Source organism: Scomber scombrus, chromosome 20, assembly GCF_963691925.1.
Source record: "Scomber scombrus chromosome 20, fScoSco1.1, whole genome shotgun sequence".
In the NCBI taxonomy this organism is placed as follows: domain Eukaryota; kingdom Metazoa; phylum Chordata; class Actinopteri; order Scombriformes; family Scombridae; genus Scomber; species Scomber scombrus.
Window position 1 is genome coordinate 11,518,726 of NC_084989.1, and position 25,460 is coordinate 11,544,185.

At 39.5% G+C, this 25,460-nt stretch overlaps 3 protein-coding genes across 8 annotated transcripts in view; 2 read left to right on the forward strand and 1 right to left on the reverse strand.

The window, feature by feature from the left end:
* LOC134002640 (polycystin-1-like protein 1) overlaps window positions 1-19,140 on the forward strand; it is a 39,843-nt gene extending 20,703 nt beyond the window's left edge. The window contains exons 29-57 of the mRNA XM_062441981.1: window positions 33-146; window positions 361-509; window positions 588-688; window positions 1,301-1,499; window positions 1,639-1,722; window positions 1,883-2,090; window positions 10,323-10,429; window positions 10,574-10,673; window positions 10,757-10,885; window positions 11,005-11,178; window positions 11,291-11,477; window positions 11,578-11,759; window positions 11,850-12,295; window positions 12,422-12,506; window positions 12,618-12,803; window positions 12,884-13,002; window positions 13,094-13,204; window positions 13,312-13,420; window positions 13,652-13,735; window positions 14,661-14,802; window positions 14,938-15,203; window positions 15,311-15,415; window positions 15,725-15,865; window positions 16,132-16,266; window positions 16,513-16,725; window positions 16,890-17,051; window positions 17,212-17,376; window positions 17,521-17,609; window positions 17,705-19,140. Coding sequence (XP_062297965.1) covers window positions 33-146; window positions 361-509; window positions 588-688; window positions 1,301-1,499; window positions 1,639-1,722; window positions 1,883-2,090; window positions 10,323-10,429; window positions 10,574-10,673; window positions 10,757-10,885; window positions 11,005-11,178; window positions 11,291-11,477; window positions 11,578-11,759; window positions 11,850-12,295; window positions 12,422-12,506; window positions 12,618-12,803; window positions 12,884-13,002; window positions 13,094-13,204; window positions 13,312-13,420; window positions 13,652-13,735; window positions 14,661-14,802; window positions 14,938-15,203; window positions 15,311-15,415; window positions 15,725-15,865; window positions 16,132-16,266; window positions 16,513-16,725; window positions 16,890-17,051; window positions 17,212-17,376; window positions 17,521-17,609; window positions 17,705-18,095 — 4,683 coding nt within the window. The 3' untranslated portion in view covers window positions 18,096-19,140. The remainder of the gene's footprint in view (window positions 1-32; window positions 147-360; window positions 510-587; window positions 689-1,300; window positions 1,500-1,638; window positions 1,723-1,882; window positions 2,091-10,322; window positions 10,430-10,573; window positions 10,674-10,756; window positions 10,886-11,004; window positions 11,179-11,290; window positions 11,478-11,577; window positions 11,760-11,849; window positions 12,296-12,421; window positions 12,507-12,617; window positions 12,804-12,883; window positions 13,003-13,093; window positions 13,205-13,311; window positions 13,421-13,651; window positions 13,736-14,660; window positions 14,803-14,937; window positions 15,204-15,310; window positions 15,416-15,724; window positions 15,866-16,131; window positions 16,267-16,512; window positions 16,726-16,889; window positions 17,052-17,211; window positions 17,377-17,520; window positions 17,610-17,704) is intronic.
* Window positions 2,490-10,059, reverse strand: LOC134002255 (uncharacterized). 6 transcript variants are annotated; one of them, XM_062441565.1, is made up of 18 exons: window positions 9,924-10,059; window positions 9,727-9,789; window positions 9,356-9,408; window positions 9,001-9,129; window positions 7,893-8,797; window positions 7,684-7,725; window positions 7,560-7,594; window positions 7,358-7,412; window positions 7,015-7,077; window positions 6,681-6,743; window positions 6,393-6,455; window positions 6,179-6,241; window positions 6,008-6,070; window positions 5,720-5,782; window positions 5,506-5,568; window positions 5,335-5,397; window positions 4,998-5,126; window positions 2,490-2,823 (listed from the first exon to the last, which is right to left on the reverse strand). In XM_062441565.1, the coding sequence occupies exons 5-18, from the start codon at window positions 8,212-8,214 to the stop codon at window positions 2,540-2,542; spliced, it is 1,371 nt and encodes a 456-aa protein (XP_062297549.1). In that variant the 5' UTR covers window positions 8,215-8,797; window positions 9,001-9,129; window positions 9,356-9,408; window positions 9,727-9,789; window positions 9,924-10,059; the 3' UTR covers window positions 2,490-2,539. The 6 variants fall into 6 exon arrangements, with proteins under 6 accessions (XP_062297549.1, XP_062297550.1, XP_062297551.1 ...); XM_062441566.1 differs by having other exon boundaries at window positions 9,356-9,533; window positions 9,727-9,831; window positions 9,924-10,049; XM_062441570.1 differs by lacking the exon at window positions 2,490-2,823 and adding an exon at window positions 4,393-4,430 and having other exon boundaries at window positions 9,356-9,533; window positions 9,924-10,049.
* Window positions 19,141-19,380: 240 nt separating the features above from the next.
* On the forward strand, window positions 19,381-25,419 carry pdia4 (protein disulfide isomerase family A, member 4). Its single transcript, XM_062441914.1, has 10 exons — window positions 19,381-19,623; window positions 20,269-20,434; window positions 20,552-20,757; window positions 20,852-20,990; window positions 21,102-21,307; window positions 21,449-21,607; window positions 22,025-22,176; window positions 22,409-22,565; window positions 24,052-24,285; window positions 24,707-25,419. Exons 1-10 carry the CDS (start codon window positions 19,548-19,550, stop codon window positions 25,120-25,122), a joined length of 1,911 nt encoding a protein of 636 aa, XP_062297898.1. The 5' UTR covers window positions 19,381-19,547; the 3' UTR covers window positions 25,123-25,419.
* The last annotated feature ends 41 nt before the right edge of the window (window positions 25,420-25,460 follow it).

Here is a 25,460-nt window from a genome sequence, read left to right on the forward strand (position 1 = left end):
CATTGTTCTCATAATCCTCTGCTGATTTCCAGGTGAGTGGACCGGTGGTTGATCTGAGTCTGTATGAATGCAGCACGAGGAGAAGAATTCCTGTTCGAACCCTTCTTCAGCCAATCAACATTGAGCTGCAGCAACCACCAAGAAACGTATGTTGCTACTTCTTCTTTCTTGTTGTTTTCAACAAGTTAACTAAGTCATAAAAGTCAATGATGAGCAACTTTTAAAAAATGCTACTTATCAATGAAATTGGGGATTAATTTTAAGTAGATGATGTTTAATTGTATGAGCTCTCGAGGGGATATTTCTTGAATGAGTAACTGTAGTTACATGTTACATGTGATCACATCTGCGCTTTAGGAGAGCTCTGTGCGTGACTTCGTCCTCCTGCGGAGCCAGATCAATTATCATAGCTTCAACATTACCCAGGAGCACTTGCAGCAGGCAATCCAGCTGAGTGTGGTGTTTGTGCCACCACCCAACAAGACGTTTCCAATCATGCTGCTCTTCAGGTAGATATGCACTAAAGACAACATGATCAATCTACCATATGTGCCACAAAGCTAAACCATGACTCTCTGTTGTGAAAGTATGTTTGAGAGGCCGACTCCCAGCATGCACCATCTGCACAGGATTCACCAGTGGGAGACCAACAGTACACGCATCACTCTGCCACCGTCCTACCTCCATAGTAAGATTTGTTTTGGTCACTACATTTCTGCTCATTCAATAAAGTATGTATCAGACTCATCATCCATTAATTAAGTTTTTATACAGAAAGTGTAACTGAAATAATTCAACAAGACTTAGCAAAATATAAAACATATTTTCAGTCAATCCATGTCATTTTTGGAGTTTTACTTGTCATAACAATCTAATTTTCTTCTGTATTTGTGGCAGACATTGACAACATAGAAAATGTGTTGCAATCATATTAGAGAGTTTAAATTTGACAGTCACAAAATTGCCAATCCAAAGCTCATTTAGTTTAATAAATGTCGCAGATTTTGTTCATTTTTGTTTTGTTACATTTCCTCTTTGTTACAAGTCTTAAACACATATTTGTAAACTGCACAAATATACAACTTGTACACAATTTGTAAAAAATACTATATTATCTGTGTCTAAAATATGGGTTCACCATAGAAAGTGTGATCATATTAGTGAAAGCTGATTATTATTCGTCACTTTAGTTGCCAAGGCAATGCTCATTCTTTGCAATAAGTATCTCAGGAGATGTACTTGTTTTGACACTTCACATATAATTTCAGTGAATATTTAAAAAAAATCAGAAATATTTTAGCTCCAGGTGTTTGTTACTTGGCCCTGCTGAACGCTGACTTTGCGAAGCCACCGAGACACAATCACCTGAGCAGCCAGGTCAACTACAGTCTCAAAGTGGACAGAAGTCTGTGTTTGTCCTGGGACGACCACCAGAGGGCATGGACACACCTCGGTTGCAGAATACAGCTGGAAGACAGAAACACTGCAGTCAACTGCAGGTGAGACAGGAGTTATGTGTTTATGTATATGCACGACACTAAATCATCCACACAAACTGCCAAAAAAAAAAATTACACATTGTGAATATCTACAGAAATGAATCCCTTCATATTTCTGTGAATTTTGTGTTTCTCTCAGTTGTCACCAGTTGAGGCCGTTGACTGTGGTGAAGCAGCAGATCCAGAGCAGCCATGACACAGCTGATCTGGACCCGTTCCTAAGGTGAACTCCTGACGCTTAAAAAGAGCACTGTCACTTTAACTGTAGCCGTAATTTGGACCTGTTTACTAGCACTAGGACACAGACATCATTTAGTGTGTTTATGATCGTTCAATGAAAAAATAACACCCTCCTCTGCCTCCTTTCTCCCCCCTCCTCTCAGTGTGTCCAGTGATCTGACAGTGCTCTGTGTGCTGGTACTGTGTGTGTGTCTGTACATCCCGGGGTTGTTGGTGTGCAGGAGAGCCGATGTCATCTCCAAGGAAAATCAGAAAGTCCACTACCTTACTGACAACTCTCCATGTGATCCATACCTCTATGCTGTGACCATCCACACCGGTCTCTGCTCTGCAGCCAGTATGAGCGCAAAGGTAAGGCTGTTATTTGTTATTTCAGACCAGCAGTGTTGATCACACTAGTCACTTATTTAAACTGCCATATAGTTCTTAAATAATTGATCATGAGCAGACTGATCATGATCAGTGATGATATGGGTGGTCATTTGGATACTGCTGTCCTATCAAAATGACCTTCGCAGTACTTTGATACCGGAATATTTTTGTTGAGCTCCCTCTTTATAAAACAGTCGTGTATGGAGTCAAAGAATATTGTTGTGCTACAACACAAGTTGTTTAAAGCATTTGTGGGGAGGTTGTTTGATATTGTCAGCAGATGACTTTTTCATCCTGTCTTGTTCATGTAACCTTACAAAAATACACACACACACACACACACACACACACAGATTACTTGGATTTCATATTTTTTAATAGAGTAATTTTGACACTTGACTCAACTATGGGTGTTTTTACAGCTGACATCACAGAGCATAAAGTAGGAATCCGCTAAAAGTGGTACGATTATTGAGATCATCATAAACACCACAGGTTGAGATGAGGACCAGGTAGATCACATCTCCCTTTTCCAGTTCAAGAACAAATGCATTAGACACAGTGACATGACCAATGTCATCCTCTGTATCATAACTAACAGTAATTTTCTTGTCATTGTGATACAGTCCAATACCTATTATCATTGATGTCCGTGATTCAAACCCATGGAATCTGAAGTAGTAGGCTCCTCTGACTGGTGCTGTAAAGATACCTGCAACAAAAGAGGAAATGATTCATTTAATTTCTGTTGTCAGGCTTTATATGTATATCTAAGTGTTGAGGAATTTGTTGCCAAATCTGTGTTTGGTAGACTGTTAGAGAACTGATCAAGGAGTCAGTTCAGTGAAAACACTTTCAAAACACTATTAAACTATCAAAGCTTTCACAGAAGTAATTAGAATGAAAAAGACAGTCAAAATGAATAAAAATACAGTTGCAATCAGAAATATTCAACCCCCTCACCTCAAAAGACATTTTAGTGATGTGTATGAAGGATAATGACAATAAGTGACAAAAAACCTCATTAAATAACAGAACATATTTATTGATACATATTTGAGTTATTTTGACAACACAAGTTGACTCAACTTTGAAGTTCAAATGAAAAATGTAACTCTCTTAACAAATGTGCATGTGCAGTATTATTCAACCCCCAGCTTCAGTACTTTGTGGAGCATCCTTTTGCTTTTATAACTTCTAACAAACATTTTCGGTGGGTGCTGACAAGCTTCTTACACCTCTCGATCGGTATCTTTGCCCATTCTTCATGAGCAGAAGCCTCCAGCTCAGTGATGTTTGATGGCTTCCGTGCTGCAACTGCCTTCTTTAAATCCCACCAAAGATTTTCAATCAGATTTAAATCTGGTGACTGAGAAGGCCACTCCAGGACATTCCAGGATCCATTTCTCAACATAGCTTTGGTTGACTTGGAGGTGTGCTTGGGATCATTGTCCTGCTGGAAAGTCCAATGATCACCAAGGTTCAATTTGTCAACAGAAGACATCACGTTCCTCCTTAAAATGGCCTGGTATTTCTGGGAATCCATGATTCCAGGTACACGGTCAAGATTGCCAGTTCCTGCTGCAGACAAACAGCCCCACATCATCAATGATCCACCTCCATGCTTGACTGTGGGGATGGTATTCCTGTGGTCATAAGCCTGGCCTTTCGCACGCCAGACATACCGCTGGTCCATATGTCCAAACAGGTCCAGCTTGGTTTCATCGGTCCATAGAACTGTCTCCCAAAACTCTGTAGTCTTATCCAAATTCCTCCTGGATTATTCTAGGCGACTTTTGATGTTCTTTGTGGTCAAGAGTGGAGCGTGTTGGAGTCGGGCCATGAAGTCCTTGTTTATTCAGTGCACGTCTTATAGTTGCCACTGAAGCACTTGTACCAGCCTTCAACAGGTCATCCTGTAGTTGTTTTGCAGTAACATGGGGGGTTTTCTCAGTTGTCCTGACTAAGTTGCTATGGGCCCTTGATGAAATTTTGGGCTTTCTTCCACAGCCAGGCAGGTTTGCAGCTGTTCCAGATGTTTTGAACTTCCTTATGATGTTCCCAATGGTGTCTCTCGGAATGTTGAATGTTTTGGAAATCTTCTTATACCCAAAGCTCTTCAGGTGTGATGAAATAATCTCCTCTCTCAGCTTTATGGAAGCTCCTTTGTCTTTCCCATGATTGCAGCTCACCTTGGATACCTTCATGGGTGGGGTTTATATATGCATCACAGCTGAATCAAATGAAGGATCATTATAGAGTTCCCAAAGGCTTCATTATGTTTCTACTCCACTTTAGGCCATAAAAACCGGCGGAAGGCTTTAAAAACAACAATATTATATAGGGGTTGAATAATTGTGACATGGCTATCTTAACAAAATATACTGTTACACACAAATACTAGATCATTTATTTTCTGTGTTTATTTTATGTATCACTCAACTCATAAAGAAGTCATCCAAAGAAGAATCTGGCTCTTTGACAAAACTTTAATAGATAAATCCTTAAAATCTTTGGGGGGTTGAATATTTCTGATTGCAACTGTAGCTAAATAGTGTTTTAAAACATGTGCAAAGTATGTTAAAGTCCCTTCACCAAAATGGCATCATGTCTATCCCAGTATAACATACTTTATCTGAAAGCTTCCAACCCACAGCTAGCCGACCAAGAAAATAAGAAATACCAATATAGGAACTTAAATGTGGAAAAATGGCAAAATAGGCAATATAAAGGTTTAAAGGACATAATTTCCTCCTGGACATCTATAGCGATAGAAAGTATGCATAAAAAGGCAATTCCTAAGAGATGACAAATTGGTTCATAAATCTAAAAGACCATCTAATAACTTAAATGAAATCAGTGTGAGCAGATGAAATATCTAATTACCTGTAATTGGGCTATAAGCCTGGCCGATGTTGGTGAAAATTTTACTGAACTTAAGTGTGCTGTCAGTACTGAAGGGTCCAACTTTTCCTTCGTCAGTTAGGGCAGCAGAAAATGCCACCTTTGGTCGGTCTGTGTGAATGTGAAAGAAACACAGTGAGAATATGCTCCTCTCACATCAGTAACAGCTGAAATATGTCTCTTCTGTCTGATTTAATAACTGTATTAATGTCACTCTGCATCTTGCTGCACAGAGGATGACCCTCAATTTACTGTTACATTTCTAACTCCTTCAATAATACAACATTTTGACTCTTTGATATTGATACAAGCAGTTTACCTGCATTCACTCTCTTCAGCTCCTCCACCTCATTTTCACTGGAGCTCATTCTGGACTCTAACACTGTCAACACATTTAACATTTTTATTGTAAAGGAGATAAACAACATTGGACCTTGAAATACCTATATGTGAACCTAATAAACTGGCAGCTGTGCGTTTTGCAGCTTACCTGTGTACTCTCTCTTGAGCTCCTCCATCACATTTTCACTGGAGTTCAATCTGGCCTTCAACACTGTGAATACATTTAACATTAACATTTTTATTTTAAAGGAGGTAATCTACATAACCGGAACTTGAAATACCTGTATGTGTACCTAATAAATTGGCAACTGTGTATATTTTGCAGCCTCCTGCTGTTCTTAATAATGATATAAGCAGTTTACCTGCATTCTGTATCTGGAGCTTTACCACCTCGTTTTCACTGGAGCTCATTCTGGCCTCCAACACTGTCAACACATTTAAAGTTACTGTATATTTAAAAAGATATAATTTTTTTCAAATACTTATTTTCACTGCTGTTTACTCTTACTTCCAAAACTGTTAATACATTTTAAGGAAGTAATCTACAGAAATATGACTTGAAATACCTGTACAGTATGTGTACCTAATAAACTGGCAGCTGTGTATTTTGCAGCTTCCTGCTGTTCTTAATAATGATATAAGCAGTTTACCTGTATTCTGTCTCTTGAGCTCCTCCACCTCGTTTTCACTGGAGCTCATTCTGGACTCTAACACTGTCAACACATTTAACATTTTTATTGTAAAGGAGATAAACAACATTGGACCTTGAAATACCTATATGTGAACCTAATAAACTGGCAGCTGTGCGTTTTGCAGCTTACCTGTGTACTCTCTCTTGAGCTCCTCCATCACATTTTCACTGGAGTTCAATCTGGCCTTCAACACTGTGAATACATTTAACATTAACATTTTTATTTTAAAGGAGGTAATCTACATAACCGGAACTTGAAATACCTGTATGTGTACCTAATAAATTGGCAACCGTGTATATTTTGCAGCCTCCTGCTGTTCTTAATAATGATATAAGCAGTTTACCTGCATTCTGTATCTGGAGCTTTACCACCTCGTTTTCACTGGAGCTCATTCTGGCCTCCAACACTGTCAACACATTTAAAGTTACTGTATATTTAAAAAGATATAATTTTTTTCAAATACTTATTTTCACTGCTGTTTACTCTTACTTCCAAAACTGTTAATACATTTTAAGGAAGTAATCTACAGAAATATGACTTGAAATACCTGTACAGTATGTGTACCTAATAAACTGGCAGCTGTGTATTTTGCAGCTTCCTGCTGTTCTTAATAATGATATAAGCAGTTTACCTGTATTCTGTCTCTTAAGCTCCTCCACCTCGTTTTCACTGGAGCTCATTCTGGCCTCCAACACTGTCAACACATTTAACATTAATATTATTGTGAAGTATGTTTATGGTCAGCAGGCTTCAAGGTTTTAACATGATCACTATGGCGACAGCCTGTGCTCTTATTTTCACATGCTGTTACTCTGGCTAGAAGATCTGTAATAGAAGGCAACATTAATAATCAGATTAATTGATTAATTGATCAACAGGCAGATTTAAAATCTCATATTGAACTCATCTCTGCTGAATAGGTGAATATCTTTTGACTTGTCTTCAGTCAGTTTGGTAATTAAAACCTGTGTTCTCCCTCTTCAGTTCCTCCACCTCTTTTTCACTGGTGTTCATTCTGGCCTCCAAAACTGTGAACACATTTAAATTACTGTTTTATCTTTTAAAAAGATATAATTTTGTCCAAATACACATCTTTCACTGTTGTAGTCATGCTTCCAAAACTGTAAATACATTTAAGATTTTCCACCAAAAAGTTCAGTATGAACCTCACTTTAATCTGGTGCTCAATCTTCCAAAACTGCAAAAATATTATTAATGAACCTTACACTTATTTTAATCTCTGTTGATATTTTCTCATTGCTAACATAATATATTCAGTGTCATTTTCACACCCTTTTTAAAGCTTACCTGTGTTCTCTCTCTGGAGCTCCTTGACCACATTTTCACTGGCGTTCATTTTGGTCTTTTATTTCAAAGGAGATAAACTACATAATTAGAACTTGAAATACCTGTATGTGTACCTAAAAGCTGGCAGCTGTGTATTTTGCAGCTTCCTGCTGTTCTTAATAATGATATAAGCACATGCATTCTGTATCTGGAGCTTTACCACCTGGTTTTCACTGGAGCTCATTCTTTCCTCCAACGCTGTCAACACATTTAACATTAATATGTAAAATTAAAGAATCGTGAACATTTATTGATTAAAATTTGTTTTTAAATATATAAATATCTACCTGCATTCTTGCTTTCACTGGCTGCCAGTCGGGCCTCCAAAACTGTGAACACATTTAAAGTTTTTCATTAAAAGGTTTATTTTGAACCTTAAATATTCATCTCACTAAACACTTCAAATATGTGGTTACATTTAACTTTTGAGTCTGACAGGAAAATAATCAAAAATATGAATGAATTATATATTATTTTATAAGATAGAAATATCTACCTGTATTCTTGCTTTCACTGGTTGTCAGTCTGGCCTGTATGGCTGGAATAGAAACAATAAATCTCCTGCTCCAGCTTCTCCATCTTGCTCTTGCTGTTCTCAGCTCCACACTGTGTTCGATGGCCATGTCTCTCAGCCCCTTCAGCTCAGCCCAGATATCAGGGGTGATGTTGGTCTGATCACTGGTTGCTTTGACAGCCAGGATCTCAGACTGAACCTCCGTCTGAGTGATATCATTCCCTGTCACCCCTCCACTCTCACCCTGAGCCCTCGTCCAGTACAGACAGAGCAGCAACACCAGAAAAGCTGCAGCACGCCTCATTGTGAAATATCACCTCTTTAGACAGCAAGATGCAGTCTGACTCTGTTCCTGTCTTTATATACACGTAAAACAGGTCACTGAACTGCTGTATGAGAATTAAACAGGTGTCTTTGATAACGAATGTAAAAATAACACCAAAGATCCTTGAACACTGAGCTGAATTTAAAGAAAACAACTAGTTAGAATGATGTTCTTTTAAAATAATTTGTAGTGAAAGTTAATAGTGTAATGAGTTGATAGGAGCAATGTCAGTCTTTTATTTTTCCTAAGGGTGTATGTGTTTGTTTCCCAGACTTACTTTAACAGGTTGTAAAGGCCTACAACTGGGTTATGGTCCATCTGATGTGTATTTATATTTGTGTTTTAAAGATTGTATTGCAAAAGCCAACACAACAAAAAACATGCACTAAACATACATAAAGACTCTGCTGCACTCTGGGTTACATAGATGGATCTACAGAGTGTCACTGTAGGAGTTTGGGGTTAAGAGTTAAAGTTCTTGATAAACTTTAAACTAGTTCTTCATAAATGTGCAAAGTGTATTGATATTTCAAGTGAGAATATTTTGTTGAGTCTTGGTCATCTAACCAGAAAAAAACACATACAGACAAGTAATTTGGATTTCATGAGCGCTTATATTTTTTTAACAGAGCAATGTTGCAACTGTGTAAAATTAACTGAGTACTTCATAGCTGCATTCACAGAGGGAAAACCAGAAAAACATCAACGGTTTTTTCCCCCCTTCCCAGATCAGTACTGAAAAATGAATATAAAAGAGCTGAATACCTGTTGTTGGGTTGTAGGCCTGGCCAATGTTGGTGAAGACTTTTTTGAACTTAAGTGTGGTTTCAGTATTGAAGAGTTCAACTTGTCCTGTGTCAGTAAGACTGACTGAAAATGCCACCTTTGGTCAGTCTGTTGAAACATGGAAGACGCACATATAGAGAATGTCACTGATGTGCAGTCTGTGAGGAAATAACTTGCATCTTTTGTTGAATCTACAGTCATTTGATGCTGATAGGCAGCACTGCTGCATTCTGCTGCTTTCTGGTGCACTGAATATTCTCCTCAGTTTCAGCATCCTCCTCATTGCCAACATAATATCACATTTTGACTTTTAATAACAGTTTAAGCAGCTTACTCTCTTGAGTTCCTCCACCTCGTTTTCACTGGAGCTCATTCTAGCCTCCAATGCTGTGAACACATTTAAAACTTAGTGTAAAGTAGGGGTATGGTCAGGAGTTTCCATCTTTTTCTGGGTTACTGTGTAGGTCTAGCTGTGTTCTTATTTTCAAATCATGTTAGTCTGGCTAGAAAATCTGCAATAGAGGCAAAAGTAGTTAAGATTAACATCCACATGTAACATTTCACCAATATGTTGAACTTGTTTTTTCTTAAAAAGATCTTTTCACTTCACATTTATCACTTTTGGACTTTATATCAGATACAGTTTTTTGGCAAGAATCTGTTTTCAAACATAAAATGCCATTTTTACCTTTATACGTTTTTTACCTGCATTCTCTGTTGTGAGCTCCTCCACTTTGTTTTCACTGGAGCTCATTCTGGCCTCCAGCACTGTGAATACATTTAGTTTTACACTAAAACTTTATTTTGAATCTGAGAAGAAGTGGTTACATTTAACTCTTTAACTGAAAAGAATGATAAACATGAATGAATTAGATATTATTTTATATAATATAAATACCTACCTGCATTCTTGCTTTCACTGGCTGTCAGTCTGGCCTGTATGGCTGGAATAGAAACAGTAAATGACTCCCAAAAGTAATGTCTATGTGAACATTGCATGAATTTGTTGATCACTGTGTGAATGAACCTGTATTCTCCTGCTCCAGCTTCTCCATCTTGTTCTTGCTGTACCTCAGCTCCACACTATGTTCAATTCTCTATGTTTCTCAGCTCTATGAGAATTAAACAGGTGTCTTTGATAACAAATGTAGGGCTAAAGGCCTTTTAACACTGAGTAGATTATAAAATACAGAAGAATTTGTTTTTGCTACTAAAATATCCTTATAAAATCCAGCTTAGTCCAGCACACGGTACACATACTGCAATTTGTGTCTAAGGAACTGTCTTTATGTGTTTTACAGGTCTACATAGTGCTGTATGGTAAAGACGGGTTCTCGCAGACAAGAGAACTACAAATCCCAGGATGTTATCTATTCAGTAGGAACTCTCAAGCCACGTTTATACTCAGGTAACATCCAAATATCTAAAAAAAAAAGCATATATTTTTAGTTTCCTACATATTCTACTATTATATCACACAATATATACAGTAGGTTTAAAAAATCATTCATAAACTCCTTGTTCATTGGATTCTCTGTGTTTGACACCACAGTGCAGCAGACAGCCTGGGTGCAGTGTGGGGGGTTCACATCTGGCACGACAACTCGGGACCCTCCCCAAACTGGTACCTCAAACTGGTGGAAGTATCTGAGGTAAAGTCTGCCTGTTTTGTGGACGTGTTGTTTCCACTTTAAACTTGACCATCAACATGTTTTTTTGTCTACTTTCAATAAAGGTGATCAGAGGCCACGTGAAGGGCCGCACCTGGCTCTTTGTCAATCAGTGCTGGTTGGCTGTGAGCAAAGGTGATGGCAAGGTGGAGCGAATGCTACGTGTTTGTACCCATGGAATAGGCTTTGCTAAGGTACAACATGCATACACACACCCACACACGCACGCACACACACACACAGACACACATATGAAAACATCTTTTAATCTCTTCTCTCATGTGACCCTGGGTCTCCACCTGCTTGCTTGCAGATGTTGTGCCTGAAGCTATCTGACTATTTGGCTGACTTCCACATGTGGATATCTGTGTTCAGTTGCCCCTGCCCAGGCTCGTTCACACGCACGCAAAGACTTAGCATGTGCCTGCTGCTGTTGTTGGGTTATGCGTGTGTCAGTGCAGTAATCATATCCGAAATGGATGAGCAGGTTGGTTTACATATATGTATATATATATAATTTTTTTAAAGTCAAGGTTTCAGATTGACAATGCATGAGAATTGTCACTATAAAGCTGTGGTTCCTAATCCTTTGTTTATAGTTTCCATTGGAGGTGGGCATTATTGATGTATCAGCTGTTTCCGTGACAACTGGGATATTAAGTGTGGTGGCAGTATTGCCAGCAGCAACAGTGATATCGTTCCTGTTCCGACTGTGTGAGGTCAAGCTGATAGGGTCAGGGGTCCAACACACAAAGGGCAGAAACACTGACAATGACTGTTTTGATGGTGAGAATTTCTCATGGACATGATGCCTTTATGCCTTTATTTTGCTACTGTGTGACACTGAATTACCATCTGGTCATGTGACTCTGTGTCTTTATGCATTAATCCTGTTTCTTACTTAATTGTTTTGCATTGGTTTTCTCCTTTATTTTCTTGTCTCCTTACTTGTTCATTGTCCTGTCTCATTGTCCTACAGATGCCATCTCAGTGAACCACAGTATATTTGAGCCCTCTTGGAGCAGCATTCAGCAGTGGGCGCAGGAAGCCTGGAGGAAGAAACACCAGGTTACACTTTGAGCAACTCTTTTTGTTTTTCCTCTTCTCTTGGTCCTTGCCCTCATAGCATTTCTTCATCCTCATTCATTTTTTCTGTAGGGTACAGACTTGCTGTCTGCAAGGGATCTGGAAAACAAAGACACAAATGAGAAAACTGTGATCCAAACAGATGTGGTCATAAGGAGGGATGATGCGCTGGAAGTTGAAGGCAGTACAGGGCCAGCACTTCAAAACTCATTTCTGATAACAGACGGAAACAAGGTTGATCAAGGGTTGGGTCGTGTTAGCAAGAGCAGCAAGTTTCATGGAACCCAGAAAGATCATTTGTCTGGTATGAAGGAAAAAGATCCATCCAACAGTGGCCTCGAGGATGACCAGCTTCACCAGGCAGCGTGGTCCAGACACAACAGCGGTTCCAACGTCACCGATAAGCTGAGAGGGAGACGAGTCAGATCAGCATTGCAGTGGTGTCACTATCTCGCCTGGGCACTGTGTCTGCTGTTGTCCATCTCCTGTCTGGTGCTCTCTGTGGTGCTGGGACTGAGGTAGTGGAAAATGAATGATTGTGAAACTGTATTAATTTATTGTAACGTGTTTCTCTTTGTTGTAAATATAACCTGGGTCATGCTGTGTCATTGTAACATTTATGAACATGTGTTTTCATTCATCAGGTTCAGCAGCAGCAAGTCCCTGCTTTGGATACACTCTCTTTTTTTCTCCTTGTTGTCTTGCATCTTCCTAATCCAGCCAGCTGTGGTAAAATTATATCTGCTTTGCATTTTAATCCCTAATCTTATATTGAAATAACCAACAAAATACTATTAGTTTTATGCTTCATTCTTTGCAATTGTCCTTTTTCTTTTTCAGATACTTGCAGTAGCATTAATTGTCTCACTTTGGTACCGAAGAAGACCTGACTTTCACAGTTTCTCAAGTATCACAGACTTTGAGATAGAGACTTCTATACTGTTGGACCACAATGGTGCTAATCGACCAGAAGAGCAGTTCAGGCCATCTGCTTTACCTCAGGAAGGATGTTCATACCTCAAAAAGGTGATAGCAACATTTTATCTCATTTTACCTGTTCCAGTCTACTCTATTAGAACACCAAGTCATTTATTTCTGATTGACAGCTTCTTGGAGCTCGTCAGCGAGCCAGGTACCTACGTCTTATGCGTCCGCTGACTCCAGCAGAGCTGAGGAGGACTCGTCGGAGGAAAAGAAGAGAGACTCTCATCCATAAAAGCCTCAGGTGTGTGCATGTGTGGGTGCTTATGTGTTTATATGTGCACCTCTTTGTGTGTAAATGTGTGAGGAATCATCTCTTTCTCTTTGCCATCCAGGGATTTGTGTGTCTGCGTCTCCATGCTCTTCCTCATGCTGTGTATAACCTTTGGCAGCTCATTCAGTGACCATTACCACCTCAATAAAGCTGTCAGAAAACAGTTTCTAGGGTAATGCATACACACACACATGCAGTCTAACTTACCATCTTTCACAAACACACTACAAGCACTTATCAACTATATATTTTAAATATATTTTTTATTTCTTTCAGTAGCGGCCAGGATAATGACTTCATTTCTATACAAAAGCGTGAGGACTGGTGGAGGTGGACACAGAGCAGTCTGCTTAACTTACTGTACAAGAATTCATCAGCCACAACTAAGGTAAACTATTAATAAATGGAGATTCAGAACTCCATGAACATTTCTAAGATACGCTGAAAAGGATCATCCATTAATCCTGAAATTTAAAATGAAAGTTCTCACTCTGTCAAAGATTGTTATGCAATAAAAATATATTTTTTAAATGACTTAACTTGACCACATGGACAAGTCTCCTGGACACTTTCACCATATATAATGAAACTATTTTTTACCTTTTTCGTGACTCAATAGTTCGATGTCATCCAACAATCACACATCTTGATTGGTGAGCCGATCCTGGGGAAGACAGAGATCTCCAGCTCATTTCAGAAACAGGTAAAGAAACATGCATTTACATGTAGTACTCCATTACTTATCGAACTCATTTTATCACAAACATGTGCCAATATAATTTCATTTACTGACAACACACAGATGATAAGAATGAAAACTGAATGATACCAGTTTTGCATTATAAAAAAAGTATGTATTTAAAATGTCTTTTTAACAGCAGTCTTAAAAAAATTAACCACATATTTTGTGAACGTTCAGGATGTATTCTTCACTTGAATTTGAAGAAAATAATTTGTATCATATTAGAAGTTGCCTTCTAAAGTCTTCACATTTATGTGTTTTGCCTGTAGAGAGCGCTGTTTCACAAACATGGGCCCAAGCCTCTACTAAATAGATCAGTCAATGTGTATTTTGAATGCAATAAGTCAGTGGGCAGATTTGCCTCAAAATAATTAAATCTTTAACTTGAATTAAAATTTTAATATACAGTTGCAGTATTTTTGATTTAATACATTGGATGGTAATGAATCCTCCTGATAGGTGCTCAGATTGAGGAAAAAACCTGCACTATACATTTATTGAAGACACTTTTGTGTCACATTTAAAGATCTTTGCATTTTTTCTTCTTCTACTTATTAAACAAATGTAATTGATTTTTGAAGATTATAAACAGGAACAGAAGAAGAACAAAAACAATATGCAAAAATGTTTCATTTTGGGAGTTTAACTTCTACATCACACTTGTGTTAGTTGGATATTGAACCATGATTAACTTCCAGACATTGACATTTATCATTCTGCACAGTGAAGGTAAAATATTGAAATATAGTAACTATAAACAAAATATCTATCAGTGAAAGCAAGAATAAATAAAATAAATAATAATAATAAATAAATAAATATAGTTTTTGAATGTACCTTTGACTTTTTGTTTTGCTCTAACTATGTGCTTGTTGTGACTGCTCAGGTCTCTGATGTGAGTCTTGTACAAGAATATATTCACTTATTATCTGGGAGCAGAGCATCCACTTACCCTAAGTCAGATGCTATGGTTGCTATGGCAACTCCTCCAAGGACATGTGATCACCTGGGCTGCTACTCAGGACCAAGTACTGCAGTTAGCCTCGGCCACACAAAGTGAGAAACGCACATACACCTGACACATAGGAGAGCATTGTTATTTGAGCTTTCCCAAATGAAAGTCTCCTGAAATCATTCCTTAATGTCTTTAACGTCATCATAAGCATCATTTATGCATCCTCTTCCCTTCTGGAGGTCTGACGCTGTGTTCAGATTGAAGCTTCTGCGTTCAGCTGGCTGGCTCGGCAGACAGACGGTGGCCCTGAAGGTCCAGTTCACATTGTACAGCCCTGCACCCAACTTGTTCAGCAGTGTGACCCTGCTAGCTGAGCAGAGCCCCACCGGTGCCCTGCTGCCCTCTGCCAAAGTCCAGTCAGTTAGGGTGTATCACACTCCTGCTGTGTGGGACTATGTTGTCATGATCTGCCAGGTAAAAGTAGTTATGATTCAGTTTATCTTAAAAGGATAAATAAACACAGTATTAAGTTTAAAACTTAATACTAGCAGTTCCTCATGTTTTCTTCACCTCTCCTGCAGCTTCTATTCCTCCTCTTGTCTCTGCTGCATCTCTGTCTTCAAGTGTACACTGCAGGGCAGCAAGGGCTGATGGGATACTGCAGGACGCCCTGCAACTGGCTGGAAGTGAGTCTCCAACATATCGCATAAACACACCTAGGCAAAATAATAATTCCAACATAATGTTTTCACAAAAGATTACAAGGCTCATGCAAACGCAGCTAACATGGAAACAGGCGCAAATACACACACTCACCCACTTGTGTGCATACCAGTGTAAACAGGATCACAGTGACCTAGCCGACAGGGTACCGCAACCTGTAGCTCTTGAGTAAACCACAGAGAAAAAGCATTTGAAGGTGAAAGCACACAGTAGGGTTTGCTTGCAGAGTATGAAATGTACCAGAAATACACTGTATCTGTCTCTCCCTGCAGGCCATTCTGCTGACAGTGACCATAGTGTACTATGTTCATTACATATATCACTCTGTTGTCATCATGGAGGTTGTGGAGCTGCTGCAGAGACACAACTACAGAGAGCATGTGGATGTTAGCCTCCTGGCTACCTGGGAACAAGTGAGAGAAAAAGAAAGGAACACACATATTAAATACCAGCTCGCTCCGTGTCCTTCTTTGTGTTTGATTTATTAGAGCATAAATAAAGAGTTTGCAGAACATTATTAAAACTGGCTTAACATTACATTGTCGTTAGATTACTTTTTCAGAAGACACACTGTGTACAGGGTTTGTTGTTTTTGCTAAACACACCTTTATTAAATACATATGGAAAACCCAACTTTGTGGTTAGAGATCACATTCATGCTAACGTTTTATGTCTGCAGTATATTCGTGCTCTGCGTGCTGTTATGCTATTCCTTGTCACCATGAGATGTGTGACTGTGTCGGGGCTGAACAGGACCTTGTCTACCTCTGCTACACTCTTCGCCCACTCGCTCTCCAGCCTGGTCTGGCCAATGGTAAAAAAAACACTTAGTGCAGGAATACCATCTGTTATAAAAGATGTTGATTCTAAGCACTTCTTTTTAATATATTGTTGCAAGAAAAAGTGATCATCATCATCGGTGCATCATCAGAAATAATGCTGTCTGAAAATGAACTGCAATATGTGCGGAAAGTCATTATTTTGAAGCTTGGATTTGATTAGAAACAACTTACTACACAGACACATGAAGACAGCACTTTAGTTTCTTTGTCTGTCCTAGATTTCAGGTTTTATCCTGCTGGTGGCGCTGTCCTGTGTGGGGAACTTGCTGTTTGTACAAAGCTCCTGGGCTTTCAGCACTCTTCCACGCTCCCTTCTGACTCTGCTCTGTCACTACCGGGGTCTTAGGGTCGTCGGGGGCCTCCCCCTTTTGGGACATGGTTTCTTCTACAGAGCTCTCTATCTGTTCTGCACAGTAGTATGGACAGCAGTGGTACGTACTATATTTTAATTGTTTTCCTTGTAAAATTCTAAAAGTGACTGAATAGATACAAGACATACTGATTTATGCATACAGTCTTCAAACAAATTATTCTCATAGAACAAACAGTCTGCGTAGATCATTGTTGTGTTCTTGAAGGAATTTCTTACTTTTAGATGACAGGTGTGGTGTCCTCGTTGGTCCGAAGTGCCAGAAGATCTCAGAGCTGGAGTGATGTCTTCACCATAAGAGAATTATCCAGCTGCATCAGACAGAGAGTTTCTGAGTTTACTGGGCATCATAGACCAACACGGACTGATAACAATGCGGAGACAAGGGTAAGGAAAAAGCTGCTTAGTCTAATATATTCTAAATATCTAAATATCTTTGTTAAATTATCTTGGTGTAATCGCTGTAAACAATTGAGACTATAGCCAGGATATCTCATAAAATTAAAACTCCATTTCACTTCAATCCTGTTGCGTTTTGCATTTTCAGACCTATTACCTCGAGGAATTTGAAAGCTTAGTGGATGAACTGTTGTTCAGACTCAACGCGCTCTCCAATAGCCTGCACCACATGCTGCCTCCCAAAGACCATCGCTACAGGGAGGACAGCCCTGTCAGCTCACTCATGCAGGAACCCTCTGACATGGACTCACAGGTCAGAAGAAAAAGACACAGATGCATACATACAGTGCCTCCACCTATACAGTATGAACATGCTCTCACATATAATACTTTATTTGATAGAAGGTGGTTCTTTGGTAGGCTACTGCTGTTTTAACACTTTGTGCATGTGTTACAGAGCTTTAGGAGAACAGAACAAATGATGGTGAATGACCACACAGATGTCAATGATGATGGAGAAAGCCCACCTGTGCCTCAACTGCTCAGGTAATAACAATACCTGTAGGCCATTTTGAAGCAAATATTGAAAAATGATTAGAATTCCCACGGTTTTCTGCAACATTTCTGCACTGCATCACCAGATCCCAGCTTGAACTGGAGATACTGCAGCTCCCTGCACACAGAGGTCAAAAATCAGACAGTCCCAAGCAGAGTGGAACAACATCTGAAGAACATTCAAAATCTACAGTGTGGCAGCCTTATTTTAAGGGACGAAACGGTCTGTCCCTCCCAGAGTCATCATCTCCTACAGGGCTTTGGATGGCAGAGCACCCGCAAAGTAGATGGGCAGCGTCTCAATCAGGCCCTTGTAATGTTCTGGAGATGCAAAGCAGCCAATATACTAAGACAAGTAACAGCTGTTGGTTCAGTACAAGTGGTAGGTGTAGGACAGAGGGTCCAACAGCCACTCAGGCCACCCATACAGAGGTAGTGGTGGAGGTTCTGGTCCATGAAGAGCCTGGCAGTGTATAGCCAGATAAACACTAAGAAAACGAGACATCCATTAGTTTTCCTATTCTGTTAGGATGCATCTGCCCGTCTGCTGTCATTATCTTTTTGCCCATATGTCAAGAATGTTTGATTTGTCTTTACAAATTAGAAAGTGTTTATTCTGGTTATTAAAATTGGTAAGGGCAAAGACAAAGTAAGCCGTGGATACATCCCAACTAAAGTCATCATTCAGCTAAATAGACTCAAAACCTTGCAACCAAATCTTTAATATTTATTTATCCAACTCCGAAGGTAGTCTGAGACATAATCTTAAAGATCCCTTCCAGACATGTTTTAATATGTATAAAACACTCTAGTTTGAATGATACCTTGTGTATAATATGCTTCTTTGTTTGTTTGTTTTTTACAAAAAGAAAAAAAAAATCTTGTTAAAATCCTTAAATATACAACAGGTCCTTCTCCATCCCCACAATCTATAAATATTCAAATATTTTTTAATTTCAGAAGTTTTGCTGCCGGACACAACAACCCCTATTTTAAGTCCTTTCTCAGCTTCTTCATTTCTTGTTAATGCATCCATGATTGTCAGCATACAGTAGCCTACCTGTTTGCAGTAAGTGTGTACAATTTAAACACACTTTCTCATTCAAGTCAATGGGAAAGTGTGTCCAAGCATTTGAACTTTCCACATCACACTTGTCTAAGTTGAATATTGGACCAGGATTGGTTTAAAACTATTTGTAATCATGCTTGTAGGCCCACCCCTTAAAACTAAATTCTCAGTGGGCATAGAGAAACTTTCCACTTTCCGTAGTTGCATGTGAAAAGAGCCTTCTAGTGTAAAAATCTGCACATATATCACTCTGCACAGCGAGACTCAAACATCCAACTGTAAGAACAAGAATAAAAACATAGTTTTGAGTGGAAGGGGACTTTAAAGACACTGAAATGCTTCTTTAAATATCTTCAGGTTTGATTTGCACAATAAATATTTGATTATAACAATGTGACCCTTTCGGCAACATAGACTGAAAGGTAATGATTGTGCATGTATCATATGTGTTGATGTTGTAAAATGTCACCAAACCTAAATAAAGTTTTTATAATAGTCTCTCTGACTTTGTTGCTCTTACCCACTTACCCATAAACAAGTCCGACAGGAAAAACTATAGATAAAACTATCCAATAGCATACTTCAACGTATCGCGTTCATCAATTGAGTGGCGGCTTGTGATTGGTGGACAGCAGATGATGAGGACCAATCAGAACGTGGCAAGTCAGACAAGTTCCAGACGGAGGAGGAGGCGTGCGTGATTTCAGAAGTCATTAGTTTGTATGAAGCCACAAACCAAAGACACCCGCAGTATTGTATCGATCTGAACAGCGAGTGTGTGCAGTCGGCAGTGTTTTCATGACATTCACCAGCGTTACTGCTTGAGTTTATCACCGGGGAAGCTGTATCATCTGTGCACCATGAAGAAGGCTGCTCTGCTGCTCATCGTCCTGCTCGGCGTTGCACATTTTACAACTGTCAGCAGATGTGAAGACGGTAAGTGGACTATATGACAACCCCGTGCGATTATTACAACCAAATACGGTGTTTAAGTGAAGCAGTGTCGCTGCTGGCATGTGTTTCCTGCGGGTCACTGTCATGCAAAGTAGCTAGCTAAGTTACTGTAGGTAGTCTGCTAGCAAGCTAACAGGACGCGGGTCAGTTAATGTCAACACACACATATCAGATCCTAGTCAGTTTTGGGGACATTATATGGACTCGTATTCATTTCCTGGAGACTTATCCTAACCCTAACCTTAACCACTGGCCCAAGATTTAGCTTTTTCTCAATTGGGTACACAGGTTTTGCCTCTAATTGGGCAAGCCGTCCCCAGTTAACTGCCCTTAAGTCTGAAATGTGTCCCAAAAAGTAGCACACAGACACACAATTACAGTTAACCGTGTTGTGTCTGTTCAAAATGTATTTAAAAGATATCTAAAATACTAATTCAGGTTGCTCTGTTTCTGCTCATATCATTCAGTTACAGACAATGTTGCTACATGTTATTCCCACACCTGCTTTGTTAACTAAAATCTGTAAAAGACACAATAGAAATAAGCAGCGTTGTAATGACAGAAACACACAGTTTCTAGCTTGTATCCTCTTGAAATCAGTTTGTCTCTTCTCTTGTTTGGTGTAAGATGTTGCTGAGGAAAAGGATGAGACTGAAGAGGACAGCGATGACGAGGAGGATGAAGATGACACAGAGGTGAAAGATGAGAATGGCGTGCTGGTGCTCAATGACAAGAACTTCGAGACGTTCATGGAGGGGAAAGATACAGTTCTGATTGAGTTTTATGCCCCGTGGTACGTCTGTCATGCCTTTGCAGCTTTGAGATATTTAACGCATGTGTTTCAAACCTGTTTTTCAGCATGCTTATATATCATTTTTGAGTCTAGTAATAATTCGTTTTATCCTTGTAGGTGTGGCCACTGCAAACAGTTCACACCGGAGTATGAAAAGATTGCACAGGCTCTCAAGGAAAATGACCCTCCTATACCTGTGGCCAAAGTAGATGCGACAGTAGCAACTGAGGTGGCGAACAGGTTCGAGGTGTCGGGCTATCCAACCATCAAGATCCTGAAAAATGGGGAACCTGTGGACTATGAAGGAGACAGGACAGAGAAGGGTAGGAACGCATCGCAACCTTTCAATCCAAAACCAACCATGTTTTTTGAAAGGTATGAGCATTAATATGGGGACTTTTATTATGACTGTTGCAGCCATTGTTGCCCGGGTGAAAGAGGTCTCCCAACCTGATTGGAAACCCCCTCCTGAGGCCACGCTGGTGCTCACCAAGGACAACTTTGATGATACTGTTAACAACGCCGACATCATCCTGGTGGAGTTCTACGCCCCATGGTCAGTCACCAGGCTAATTATGAAATACGGATGGTTTATTAACCTTTTTATTGCAACTCCTATGATAAATAAAAGCTTAATTTGTCCTTTGTATTTGATTTGATGTTTCAGGTGTGGGCACTGTAAACGTTTGGCTCCAGAGTATGAGAAGGCTGCCAAGGAGTTGAAAGAGCGCACACCTCCTATTCTTCTGGCCAAAGTGGACGCCACTGTGGAGAGTGACATCGCCTCACGCTTTGACGTCACGGGCTATCCCACCCTCAAGATCTTCAGGAAGGGCAAGATTTTTGAGTACAATGGACCCAGAGAGAAGTTGGGTAGGTCACTGTCTTCGTCACATCATTTATACAGTAGACAAATCATTCAAGTCTTTCCATGTTGCTTTTCCCTTTTTATGCAAATATTTGTTTGCATGCATGTGTGCATTCATTTCCACCTACCTCTTTCCTTCTCTCTAGGCATTGTTGACTACATGAAGGAGCAGGCAGGACCTCCTTCCAAACAGGTTCAGGCTGTGAAACAAGTGCAGGAGTTCACCAAGGACGGCGATGATGCTGTCATAGTCGGCCTGTTCTCCAGCGAACAGGACGCAGCCTTTGAGACTTACATTGAGGCCTGTAAGTAAGAACATTTAATGAGCTGGGAATATTTTCAGGATTATAATGTGCATTGATCAGGTGAATCAATGTAAGAGTCATTATCCATATATATACCACAAGGAAGGAGAAATGGCATCTTAAGATAAATGTTGACTGTGTAAAACATAAGGAAGATTCAAACAGTTGTTGCAGGAAGATAGATGATAACATTTTGTTTCAGTGATGTTCTGCATGCCACTGCACTATGACATTAAACTTGAATAGATTTTGAACTTTCCCATCACATTGAACATTCAGTCACTTTTTTTTCTGTCAGAGTTTTAATATCTCAGCTTGGCAAGATAGTTATGTGCAGAGACTGTCTGACAATCTTTCTTGTTGTTCTTCACATGCCAATCAAACTTTTTTTTCCCCCCACTACTATCCGTCTTGCAGGTAACGTACTGAGAGAAGATTTCAGCTTCCGTCACTCCTTCAACTCCGATGTGGCCAAACTTCTCAAAGCTTCACCTGGTCAGATCGTCATTGTTCAGCCTGAAAAGTTCCGCTCCAAGCATGAACCAGCGTCACACACACTCACAGTGAAGGTACTGTCTTTATTTCTTTTCATATCAGTGTGTTCTTTTTTTAACTAGGGGGGATTTGAATTGGTTTCATGGGGTATGAAAGTCAGCAGAATCATAAAATGACTGTGTGCAGTTTCAGTTCTAGTATCAGTGTAAGAATGAACTAAAGTAGCAATAAAGGGGTTTTACTCCTGTCTAATTCTTGATATATGTAGAAACAAATTACAACAACTTGCATTAATTTATCTCATAGGACTCTACGTCGGTGTCAGAAGTGCAGGAGTTCTTCAAAAAGCACATGATCCCCCTGGTGGGCCACAGGAAGCCAAGCAATGATGCCAAACGCTACACCAAAAGGCCGCTGGTGGTTGTGTACTATGGTGTTGATTTCAGCTTTGACTATAGGAAGGGTAAGTCATGATGCTGTTTATTTGGTGTCTGTCAAATTGTGTTTGTTTGAGCCAGCTTTGTTTTTAAGGAAGCAGCGCCACCTACAAGTGAAAGTTTGGCAAGAGGAATATTGGAGCATATGGCTCGTGTTATTTAGGCGGTAGCTGGAAAACGCTGTTGAGCAATAGTTCTCAACCACAAAGTAACAAGTAAAATATAAAACAAACAAATTGAAAGAAAAGAGCGTTTAGAGACAAGAACTGTGCATTTGAGTTTTGCTCCTTTTTTATTCAATTTAATTTGTAAAGGCCTGTTTTTATTTATGAATGTTGACTAAAGTGAAATAAAGTACAAAATGATTAGGCATAAGTAAACACATCTATAAAAAAAATAAACAATTCAACTATGGTCACGGTACATGTTTTTTTCTTTTTCTAACTGGGCTGGGCTGATGGTCAGAGGTCCATAAGAGGTTCCCGTGTTCTCAGAAAGATATTCCCCTAATTTATTAAACTACAAGTGTCTAGTTTTAGTGTTTCATTCAGAATTTGTTAGTACAAGTTAAACATTGGGGGTCTTTGTTTGGGTTTTAGTGAGCAAGATGCATTTCTTTACTACATAAGATATTACACCAGTCCTCTTTGCTGATATGGGGTCTTGTGTCCTCTCCAGTTGTGTACCAAAGAGGAAATGTAGATAATTGACTATACATATTTTACGAATATGACGTCTAGAAGATGAGTAGGGTGTATCTTACTTAAACTGAGTGGGTTAAGATGCATCCTGTGGGTACATTTATAATTCTGTTCAATTATTTTCTGACACATAATGTCCCACTGGTCATCACTAAAATCACATCCCAGATTTTTTAGTTTCAAAGATCAGAACTTTGATGGTCTAACAAAGCACAATAGAAAATAGATTTCCCCTTTCTATAATGTGGAGCTCTCAGTAATCTCCTCTATCCTTGGCAACCCCAGAGACAGTTGTTGTGCCACTTCCACAGTAGTAATTATGTGACAAATTTGTAGGTATTCATAAAAATCCACTTTGCAAACAGACATTTCTAGTTGAGGGTAGCAGGTCCGGTAGCTAGCATAGAGATTCTGACAAGGCCCACAAAACTTCTTTACATCTCAAGAAGTCTGAACACTGTTGTGAATTGCATAGATTCATGATAGTGACTGTGGTGCATTTGTTATTATTAAATGGTAGAAAAGTTAGGTCAGAGAGGTAGAAAGGCAAAGTTCTTAAATTTCTGTCCAGTGAGCAGTTTTACAATGTTTTTTTTCTTTCTTAATGCAAAAAACAAACTTGTTTTGGAATTTTCATTTCTAGCAATTCACATATAACATCATTATATTTCTCAATTTAAATGTTGTCAAACTTGGACTTATTCTCACTGTAAGACACATTTTCTTGTACAATAACAGTCATGCCAAACACCACCAACTTGAAGAATGTCATAGTAACACGCTTCTTATGGCGTCTATCTTTCTTTTTTAGCCACACAGTTCTGGAGGTCCAAGGTGCTCGAGGTGGCCAAGGACTTCCCAGAGTACGCATTTGCCATTGCTGATGAGGAGGACTACGCAGAGGAGCTCAAGAGCCTGGGCCTGAGCGACAGCGGGGAGGAAGTGAACGTAGGAATTTTGGCAGACGAAGGCAAAAAGTTTGCCATGGAGCCAGAGGAGTTTGACTCTGAGGTGCTCAGAGACTTTGTTATGGCTTTCAAGAAAGGTGAGTGACATTTGTTTTTGCTGAATCACGTACATTTTGAAGGATGACATGATGTAAACGCAGCACATTTTGTGTGATGATTAATGTGAGTCAGATAGTTTGTTTATTGTGACTTTCCCTTTTTGTAAAAATAATTTTGGAAGTCTGGAAAGAATACAATTTTGTGTATTTACAGACTAATATTACACCATGCGATTTTTGTTGTGCTCAACGCAACACCCAAATTTGCATTAGTGTTTTTACAGAAAAATGAAATAACTTGAATCTGAAGAATTATCCTAACATTGACTTAAACCCTCAATTCCAGTAAATGATGAAGAATTAAAGAGCATTTAAGTGGTGGATCACTTTGTGCTCAGTTTGAGTGCTTTTAAAATTTCACACTGAAAATGTACCCTTGTTCTCACTTTGCGGCCCACAGGAAAGCTCAAACCCATCATCAAGTCCCAGCCTGTGCCAAAGAACAACAAGGGACCTGTTAAGGTTGTGGTGGGAAAGACCTTTGACGAGATCGTCATGGATACCCAAAAGGACGTCCTCATCGAGTTTTACGCTCCCTGGTGCGGCCACTGTAAAAAAATGGAGCCTGATTATTTGGCTCTGGGCAAGAAGTACAAGGGGGAGAAGAACCTAGTGATCGCCAAGATGGACTCCACAGCCAACGACGTGCCAAACGACAGCTACAAAGTGGAAGGCTTCCCCACGATATACTTTGCACCAAGCAACAGCAAGAACAGCCCCGTCAAATTTGAAGGTGGAGACAGAACAGTAGACGGGCTCAGCAAGTTCTTGGAAAAGCACGCCACAAAGCTATCACAGACCAGAGACGAACTTTGAAAAAATTTCTCTCTCGACGAGTAGCTAAGAACTTTTACCGAGAGGAAGCCTCTGGGAAGGTGAAGGGAACCCAGTGTAAATGGTGTTACTGAGATGATTACAATGTTCAATCATCATTTTAGTTTCTGTTCATTCCAAGATATTTTCAGCATTCTTGTTTCTAAAAAGCATGTCAGCACTGTTGAAGATTTGAGTCTTTTTAAATAAAACTGAAAACGATGGCTTTCGGCCAGCAAACAAATGTAACAATTATTATAAAATTAAAAATGTTATGAGGCTGTAACAGGCTACAAGATGCACAGCAAGTCAGCTGGAAAGTGTTTAGCAACTATATTATC

Coding starts and splice junctions, on each gene's coding strand:
- pdia4 (XM_062441914.1), top strand. CDS start 19,548: ATGAAGAAGGCTGCTCTGCTGCTCATCGTCCTGCTCGGCGTTGCACAT. Junction 19,624..20,268: donor TGTCAGCAGATGTGAAGACG/GTAAGTGGACTA, acceptor GTTTGGTGTAAG/ATGTTGCTGAGGAAAAGGAT. Junction 22,177..22,408: donor CACACACACTCACAGTGAAG/GTACTGTCTTTA, acceptor TTTATCTCATAG/GACTCTACGTCGGTGTCAGA.
- LOC134002255 (XM_062441565.1), bottom strand. CDS start 8,214: ATGAGGCGTGCTGCAGCTTTTCTGGTGTTGCTGCTCTGTCTGTACTGG. Junction 6,071..6,178: donor GCTCAAGAGAGAGTACACAG/GTAAGCTGCAAA, acceptor ATGTGTTGACAG/TGTTAGAGTCCAGAATGAGC. Junction 2,824..4,997: donor GGCTTATAGCCCAATTACAG/GTAATTAGATAT, acceptor CTTTTGTTGCAG/GTATCTTTACAGCACCAGTC.